Genomic DNA, 10,008 nt, shown 5'->3' with positions numbered 1-10,008 from the left:
ACATGCTATTACAAAACATCTAAAGTCAAACTTTAACCATTTCACTTAGCCCAGCTGTGAAGTTCAAACTGCTTTTTAAACTTAATTATCATGCTCTGACCTGCACATATGCACGTTAAATACAAATAAATCAGTATGGCATGCTTATTCTTGTTTAAAATCGCTTTTTGTTTTTAAAATTAGCATACTCTTGCATTGCCTAACAGATATATGAGTGTGATGGTATCTCACAGATTAAAGTTTTGTGTTTGTCTCTTTGTAGTTCATTTGCTATTTTATAAACCCAAAGTCCTTGAGGGAGTGTCGGAAAGCCCCATAATTTTCCTCAATGTTCCATTTTACCTTTTTATCTGTGATGTAGCCAGCACATGTGAAGAAGAAATGCAGATAGCCAGATGGCTCCCAAGTGTCCAGACACAAAAAAGCACTGACAAATACAAGTGACTTTAACTAATGCTGATGTTGATTCACACCTGAGCATATTCTTTTGCTTGTCTTTTTCTAACGCTGTATTATTAGGAATACATGTTTATGATTTTACCTAGAAGATTATTATTCTGAATTTTAAGCAGAAAATGTAGAATCAGCATAATTTTTCTTTTTTTAATCTTTATGGCAAAAATATTTGTGGAGGACAGTTAGAATCATCGCAATTCTTAGTGTTGGTATTTCATGGAAACACTTTTGGTTTTCCTTGACTGGTATTGCCACCCATTACACATCTCCCAAACATCTCCTAAAAGAGAAGTTACTTCATATTTGCTTTGTGGTTTTGTCTGAATCACCCTGCATAGGCCACAGCAAGATGGAGAATTAGGTGATTCACTTCTGTTGCTTGGTGTGGTGATCTCCAATTGCACTTAGCTGTGGGGATTTTCCAAGGCAGACAAGTGACTTCCCCATTTGCCAGGGTGCTGCTGTCAGGCCGAAGCATCTGAACATCACACATTTCAAGGATAAGCAGCATAATGTTCGCAACCATGTTGCCTGTCCATGGAGAGAACAAGCTCTCTGATGGCTTGGTTTAACTGCTCTCTAGGACAGCAAATGTTCACACATTTCATCATAGTTTATTTGTGTTAAGGAGGAGAACTGGAAGAGCATCAACATTTTTTAAGACTCATCATCTGGAGAGTTTATTCATCTGATGCCATCACCTAATTCATCCTCAAATTATGATCTGAAATTATAATGTTTTTCACAATTCTGGACTCATTTCTTTTCTGGCATGAGTTGCAAATCTGATGGCTCATTTCAGAGGAAGGACCATCCCATACTTTCATGTTGTCTGGGATTACAAGTGCCTTATAATGCTGGAATTTTGGACTTAAAGCATTAACTTTGCTAGGCTGCCATTGAATCCTGAGGGTGAAACGGTCTTCGAAATATGTGTGACCCTAACTCATGCAGATAAGCTCTGACATGAAGTAACCTATAGACACAGGCCATAAAGACATCCACATGTATAGACAAAATTTGTTTACTGAAGGCACTGCGTTCAGGCTACTCCCTGCTCTTTGGCTATAAAGCATTAGTATTATTGTCTGCTTTGGTTAGTATGGCTACTGCCTAATAGCTGGACATAAAATTATAACCTGAGTGTGTGCACTGATTCATTGTGGGTACTTGTTAATATATTTCTGCCTGTGGGACAAAGCTGCAAGTGGAAGATGAGATGTGCACTACTGCTGTGACACTACCCTACAGCCTAGCAGGTCAGACCAGCACACAATACATTTGCAAGACAATTTAGGCAAACATCAACCAGAACCCAAACACTGCCATTTGGAAAATCCTAGTTCCTTTAACACGACTATGCTGCAGTTCACATTTTCAAGACACTTGAGGGTAAAATTTTCTAAGCTGTCCCACTGCCATGAAAGCACGTATCTCACCAAAACCAAACAGTTAGCTCAATATCGTGGGGACAAATTCAGCTTGAACAAACGAAGCTCCAGGCATGCTAAACTGAAGAACTGATTTCAAAAGATGGTAGTAAAACTCCTGGAGCAATCGGGACACTGAGCTACAAATATAACTATTGCTCTAACACTGTTTTCTTCCTCTTCTTCGCTCAATTTCCTGCAGAGTATCAAACCGAGGAAATGATTGAGGAGCTGGGAGCAACTCTGCCCGGTGCTGGACGCGACCGGGATTTCTCGTCGATACATCCCTGCCTCTTTTCCTCTCTTCACAGTGACACCTACCGGCCTCCCCCGAAAGCTCTCCGGAACCCTCCGCCCTCGCCACTCCCCAGGGACACGCTTCTTCCCCCCCAACCCCGGTGCCGCCGCATCCCCCGGGAGTCGGCTTCGACCCCGGCGCTGCTGTCGAGGCCCGCAGGGAGCCGCGGGACGGCCCGCATAAAGGAGTAAAAACTTTCCTGGCGAGTTTCCCCTCCCGTCTCCAGCGAGTCCCGCGGGCGAGGAAACTGCGCGGAGTGGGAGGTGGATGCGAGTCCGACGCTACCTGCCGCCGAACCCCCTCGAAGCCAAGACGAGGAGGGACGTGCTGGTGTTGCGTTGTGTGTTCCTTAAAGAGCTATTGACTGCATTGTGCCCCCCTACCCCGCGCAGCGAAGCGCGGGGCACGGTATGTGCGCTGTGCTGAACGGAGCCGCTGCCCGCCCGCGCTGCCCGTACCGTGCAGCCGCCGCGCCGCGCTGGGCGGGGTGTGGCCTCGCCGATATTTATGAGCTCCAGCCCCACTCCGCTCCGCTAATGATGCACCGGAGGCCGCGGAGCCGCGCCTCAGTAGCGCTGCGAGGGCAGGGCAGCGCCTGTAACTGGAAACCAGAGCGGTCGCCGTCACCGCCCGGCCGCTTCCCATTCAGTCCTAGGTGCTCAACTGAGGGCTGGGGAGAAGCGCTCCTGGTGCATTAGAAGTGTGGCTACGGGGATTGTTCTACAGAGGAGCCGGGAGTATCTTTGCAAGCACCAGGAGGAGAGACTTTATTTTCTTTTATTTCCCCCACACACACACAATGAGCCAGGTTTGGAATTAAAGTGTTCTGGTAGCAGCACTGGAGTCTGTAAACTGATAGAGACCAGATAGAAATCTGTATCCCTGGTTCCTCCAATTGCTGGGTAAGCATAACTGAAAGTTCTCTTTCTTTGCTGTGATAGATGTGAAATGTCTTTAATGGTTGAATTTTCCTGCTGTTCACAGATAGTTAAAGCAATATTTTCTGGATTAACATAGTCTGTGTTTGTTGGTGGGTTTTTTTCTCTGCTTTTTTCTTTCGCTTTTTTTTTTTTTTTTTTCTGAATGATTTTCCTTACAGATTTTTAAGGGTAGGACTCAGCCTGTAGTGGATGACACCTGCACAGCACTTCACAGCAAAGCTGTATAGTACTTTCTAAAAGCGATACAGCATGCTGCAAGTGCCCTCTGTGGCAGGAAAACTTCACCACTTCACTTTAGTAGTGGTTTGCCAGTTTGTTTACAGCTAGAATAGGGTATTAGATCAGAAATGTAGTTATACATTGCTTTTTGTCTGTCCTGAAAGATACTTTAAAAGTACTTGAAAGGTTTTAAGGTCTGTGGGTTGTCAGCCCAGATCATGTGCACGGGACATGCTGAATATAGTATCATGACTTACTGAGATAAATTCAGAACTGGGATATAAGCCCAAACTAAGAGTCAAACCTGCACTGAGTTTATGTTCAGTTACCAACTATGTAAATCTCTGAAATTAAACCTATTTCCATTAGGTAACTCACATGTCAGACACCCTGAGGTACCTTTTTGGCACCATATGCGTTTTCCATTTATGTGTCTAACAGCTGGGTAGGAACCATGCAGCTCAGAAATTGAATCTTACATTTGCCTGTCACTTCTGTGTTAACAGTGAAGATCTGCAATTTGAGCAATGAAATGTAGCAATATTTCACTCCTGCAACTGATTGCACTAGAATTGGCAGGAGGCATGAGAGTGGGAGGGAAAGAGGGTTGAAAGGGTTTTTTTTACATTATTATTTCCTCCAATATTATTTAAAGGAAGAGAGGAAATCCACACACTTGTTCCTCTTTGACTTTTTATCTCTATTGCAAAGAAAACATAGTGCTACTACTGTAAAGTACTAACCCCATTGCATCTGTTAAGTCACATGTTCTGTATGATTGGCTATTTGTTTTGGCCTGACAGGGAAATTTTATCTGGATTTAATGGCCTTTCTCTCTTAGAAGAGGGGTAAGTTAAAGGGTATCCCATGGGCAAGTCACAAGGTTTTAAATTTAAAGCCCACAAAGCAGCATTAATACTGGAGTGCAGGCAGCCTGTTTAAAAATTATTCTTGGCGAAAATGCTGCAACTATAGTTTTATTAGTTAACAGACCCTTAGAGATAATTTGGAATGGGGCCAGTATGGATATGTGTCTCCTGTAGACCAGGTCTGTAGCTGGGAAATTCCTGACACTGGTGTTTTTGTCAATTAGCAGACTTGTAGCATTACTTGCTCTGCATTTCTTGGTACCCCAGAACAAATAATGGGGAGTTTAGAGTGTGGGCTACAGAGCTGTGTGTTTGCTCCATCCCACCTCCAACTTAATATGAAGTTCTCATGCAGAGAGAAACCTTCCAAATGATTTACAGTGAGTGGATAGGGAATGACAGAGGTAGTAATGAGATACTGGGCTTTTACTGCTAAGGCAGTGGTGTGTATCTGGCCCAAATTGGTGTCCTAAAGTCATCCCTGCATGACAGCTCATTCCTGCCGTGCTGTGGTGGTTACAGCTGGCTCTTTTAGGACAGGTGGGAATCTTGGAGGGGCCAAATGAACAAGCATGTAGAAATACTGGCTTCCACTGGAGGGACTGTAGTGCTAAAGCAGAACCAAGGTAAAGAAGTGTAAGAGGATTGCATGGGCAACAAAACTCTTAATGAAATAAATGTATAGTCTTTAGTGCTATCTTCAAGCTGTAGGGGTTGTATCCTTCAAAGTGCTTCCAGTTGCCATAGAATCGAATATATCACCTGATTAACCAGTAAATGGTGTCAAGAAGAAGGGCTGTTGATGCTGAAAAGAAAACATACATATAGCAGGGAATTAAAATGGACCAAAATGAAGATGTGTTAATAAAATGCATTTTGCATCTGAGCTGCAGAACAAAGTTGTTATCATGGGTGAAGTGGAATTTGAAATTCAGTGTTTTGAGAGATGCCATTTAGGAGTGTTATAGATCTGCAATATTCAGCATCTAATACCTGCTGGGTTTTATGGGTCTGGTCCATTTGAATTGATAACAAAGTGCCACTGACTCCCATGAGCAAAAGACCTTCCTGACCTAAGAAAAGATACAGATTCATTTAGGGATGTTTTCTGATTTTCTGAGGAGCTCAGTTTTCTCAGCAACTAAAACATATAAAATTAATGTAGATTCAGCAGATGTGCAGGAGGAGTCACAGAAGCATTCAGTGCAATGCACTGTCCAACACTGGGTATTCTTAATGCTCCGTAGAAGTCTATGAGAGCAGGTAAGTATCTCAAAAGGAGCTGACCCAAAAAGCAAATGTTGACTAATGCTTTCAAACATGTTCAAATACTTTTGGTCTCAATGGCTTTGAAATTAGTGATGTACATGGTCAGGATTTCATCTTAAAAGAAGACCTAGAGGGCTGTTAGAGAACATAAGAAAAACTTAGAGCTCATTTCCAAGCACCTTTGATTTCAAATATTAAAAGGAAAAAAAATTAGGGCAAAACCAAGGAACAACAACCCAAACCTGCTCCCTCCCCCCAGACACAAGGGAGATCAAATATGATGTAAGGAGAGACACCTAAAAATATCAGCCAGCTTTTTATTCATGAAACTTTATCTCCTGTCCTTGCTTTGCTCTGCCTTGACATTTAGTATAATTATCTTTCCAGCAGATGGAATTGTCCTTATTTTAAATAAACTGAATCTAATGATGTAGTCTGCCTTAGCCAAAACTCAGGCTCTGTTGGTTCATACTAACAGCAGAGAGGTCCTTTTGTGCCAGCACATCAGACTGCTGGGGAAAACTGTTCTTAACTGCACAAAGGCAAAACAGAAGAGCTGTACCTCCTTCACATTGTCATGTATTATGGCTTTAGCTGGAAGAGCTTTCTAACACAGGTCTTCCTGTAGTGTTGTTTTGGCTCCACACAACGGTGTAACAGTAACGCGATATATCTGTCTTTCAGATTTCGTTTCTTGGATATTAAGTTGCATATCTGAAGAGATGGCATCGCTGCATGTGTTGATTGGGATATTTATTTACTTTAGCAGTGTAAAAGGATCTTCCCAGCCTCAAGCAAGGGTATTCTTAACATTCAATGGTAAGAAAGCAGATAAACATTCTTAAGCAAATGTTATGGTTGAACATTTTCTTTTTCCCCTTAAATTCAATAACACAGTAGAAATTGGCTTTTTGATCTGCGGCCACAATTATTTGTGGTTTGTATTGCTGAGGTACCCCTCAGCCTAAATTTGATTTTTTTTACCTGAAGTTCATTGCTATTGTAGCTATAGGTACATAATTAACAATACATTCTCTTTATTTTGAGAGTTATTATGGATTAATAACAACTAAAGCTTTTATTTTTCATGCTTAATTTTGTTTGGGAAAGATGATAGCACATGGCGTGTAGTGGAAATGTAATGACTTGAGTTGCTTTCATTCAGTGCCCAACTGAGACGTGTTGTACCCGGGAAATCAGGCTGCCTGAAGGCTTACCAAGATAGTTAGCAAGGCACAGGGCCCTTTGACAAAATATCCTTCTTTGTGCTCTTTGTACAGTGTGTTAGATTTGCATTGCATAGAGCAATCACTGATGCCTGCATATTATAAACAAGCAGTCAGGATTATTGTTAACAGAAAGGTGCTTTTACTTCTGATGTGATGAGCGGTACCTTGTTGCTATCTTTACCCCAGTATTACTTTTAATAGTAAGGTAGCTTATTCTCCTAGTATTAATCCCAGTCTTAAATGCAGATTTTAGCCACCACTTCAGCATGTGTTCTTCCACTTACAGTTTCTGTTATATCTGAGCAGAATTTTTCTGTCGCAAACTATAGGGTTGTTGGCTCTGTTCAGCCCTCTGCCTTTTCTGTGACTGTCTTTGAGGCATAAGGGCTACTCTCTGCACCAATACTGTCTGCATTAGGGTGTATGGTTTTGTGGTTCACTATTGCAGGGATGCCCTGCAACTGCCATGGGGATATTCTCTGTGCTCTGAATAGTCTTTAAAGAATCACTTTTAAAATAATCATAGGTAATAAGTATCTCAAACTGCTGTTTGCCACGGTGATCGAAACTGTGTACTCTCAAGTCTGAGAGACATCATGAAAGACAGCTTCCAAGTTAGACCTTCCACAAATATCAACCATCAGGCCGAACACATTACAAAATACTGTGTATTGTAGAGTATAGAGCCCTAAATGTGTGAGTGCAGTACTTGACAGGTAAAAAATGGCATGGTTCCAGCAAAAGCAACAGTAGATATTGAATTCCAAGGAGGAACTGCCAAATGAAGAAGTAGGTGGGAATTTCTTTTCCTTGGTTAAATAATGCTGACTTAATGTAGATGGTACTGATTCAGTACAACTTGACACACAATCAAGTTTGGCTGTGGTTATGTGTTACACCTGCAGGTTTCAGTTACACAGGACAGACCGATTCATATTTCCACTTCATGTCTATGGTGGCCAAGAAAGTAAGCTAGGCTTCCCCTGAGCTCTGGTATGAGTGTGAAGAAGGAACTAGCCAAGTTTTGTGGTATACAGCCTTGTGAATGGGAAAGAATCACAATGAGGGGTAAATGGTTTTAACCTGGACTGATGAGATTTGTGTTCCATTCCTTGGCTCACCACAGGTATCCTGCAAGTCTGAAACACAGAACCACCCATAGGGCAAAAAACCCCAAACCTAGGGATTTAGAGAAAATACTGGCTGGGTAAATGGAAACTTTAATTTTCTTTGTGAGAGGAGGTTGTCCCTCCATCCTTTAAAAGGGGTTATGACAGCTTTATGTCCCAGCAACCCTTATGTCTGGTGAGGCTCTTGGTCCCCAAGAGCTCTGCCACACCATGCCAGCCCTGGGGATACAGTCCCAGCTCTCCAGTTCCAGACTGTAACCCTGATGGGCTGCCTCAATTACAGCTCATTTCTGCAATACTATGTACAGTCATATTGTGTGTCCTGTGTCCTCTCCTTGATTTCTTTAAAGTAATGCTTTGCATGGGTAAAACTGAGTCTCTAAGACACAGTGGAGTTTAGGGGAAATTGTTACGAGAGCCTTGCAATACTATTGCTTTATCTTAAAATGGACATTTTACTTTCTCTAATACTTACCTCAACATTCAGTCTTAAAGCATTAAAATGTTTTAAAGTCCTTGATTTTTATTTTTTAAAATAAAAAATTAATCATGCATTTTATAAGATAAAAAGTGAAATCTGAAATAAAGGGCTGAGCTTTTTTGTATAATACAGACCCAGTAACTTTATTTTTAAGCCTGGTTACCAGATGGTAAGAAACAACTTTCATAGTGTGAGGAGAGTTTGCAGGTTGTTACATATAACAAGGTATTGGCCCCACCTGCAGCATGAACTTTTGTTCTATAAATCTTCATTTGTTTACATGGGTACTGATATAAGGGAAAAAAGTGAAACTTCAAATTGTTCTCTAGCCAAGTGTGGTAACATACTCTTTCTGCATAAGCTGCTTCATAGCTTATTGTTTTTAAATCATGCAGAAATACCAAGTTATTGACTGTCTTCATGCCCTGAGAAGTTGTCAGTTATTATGGAGAATTGTCACTCTTTTGAAGTGCATGATTTAAAAATAAAACTATAATTAGGACTCCTTATGTTTTAAATGACATTAGACAATAAAGACAAGTCATTCAAGTTTAGGATACTTACATGATATTTTTCAAGTTCTGAATTAGATTTGGCTTGGTGTCTGTAATTACATTGCCTAAGTTTTGGGGGTAGAATGTATACAGGAGGAGAAAATGAGTGATGCGTTTCAAAGCTAACCTGCTCCTTCAGGATGAAGTCAATTGAGCTTATTCACATCGTGGCATTTCTCATGGGAAAATCCAGCAAGTATCTTGACCTATTCTGTTGTTCATCAGAAAAGGTAAAAATGTGAATCGTTTGAATCATGGGCTGCTTTTCTCTTTGCCATCTACTTCATTAAGAACCAAATGTAATTAAAAAGTAAGCCTGGGTAATACCTCAAGAGCTTGATAATAGGGATTGTGCAATTAACTTCAATGGAAGAAGGACTGCAACCCTTATGTCTGTTTTTGAAATCAAAAGCCTGGCCTCTTGTCTAATTAAAATGTAGTTCATGACTTAGCTGAGATTGTTATATGCACGTCTGATGTGAGCGTGGAACTTATTGCTGTCTGCACCCTGAGTGTCTTGGAAATTGCAGTGCCATACAGCACCCTGGGGCCTGATTTCTATTGCTTTGCACTTTGTATGGCCATTTACTTGGGTGAAGGGAAAGGTCAAGCTGGAGCTGAACTGCTTGCTTTGCACAGGTATACATAGTTATACATGGCAGTAGGCCTGCAGAGAATTGGACAAAGGGGATCTCGGGGTTTTTGGAGTGATTTGTCATGACCTAATTGTCCTGTTCAACTGCAATGGCTCAAACGATCAGTATTTGTATATCCACACTTGAAGAGCTGCTGCAGTTGAAGAAAGAAAGATGGCTCCAGCTTTTTCTGACTCTGACATTGCAAAGATGTGAAGCCTGTGATGCAGAGGCTGAGTTAGTGTTGGAGAGTCATCAGCTGTGTTACCATGGAGGATGCAAGAGCAAGGGAACCTGGCACAGGGGAAGTAAAGGGCTCAAGACATCTCCCTATGCTATTAGTGTACCATCCCACCCTCCTCTTAACTCTTCTGGCTCCTCCGCAGAATAAATCTTTAATCCACTTAAATCACCCATCATAATTTAAAGCACCATAGTTTATTTCTCCCCACAGCAAACAATGTACCTTATCTGTTTATGAACTATCAAGTATACTG

The 10,008-nt window shown here is 41.5% G+C and overlaps 1 protein-coding gene across 1 annotated transcript in view; it reads left to right on the top strand.

The window, feature by feature from the left end:
• The first annotated feature begins 2,960 nt into the window (after window positions 1-2,960).
• Window positions 2,961-10,008, top strand: part of SEMA3C (semaphorin 3C) — a 123,054-nt gene continuing 116,006 nt past the window's right edge. The window contains exons 1-2 of the mRNA XM_065667172.1: window positions 2,961-3,086; window positions 6,167-6,301. Coding sequence (XP_065523244.1) covers window positions 6,205-6,301 — 97 coding nt within the window. The 5' untranslated portion in view covers window positions 2,961-3,086; window positions 6,167-6,204. The remainder of the gene's footprint in view (window positions 3,087-6,166; window positions 6,302-10,008) is intronic.

Source organism: Lathamus discolor, chromosome 1 (genome assembly GCF_037157495.1).
Source record: "Lathamus discolor isolate bLatDis1 chromosome 1, bLatDis1.hap1, whole genome shotgun sequence".
In the NCBI taxonomy this organism is placed as follows: Eukaryota; Metazoa; Chordata; class Aves; order Psittaciformes; family Psittacidae; genus Lathamus; species Lathamus discolor.
Note: the sequence above shows the minus strand (reverse complement) of the source record. Positions and strands in the feature narration are given on the sequence as shown.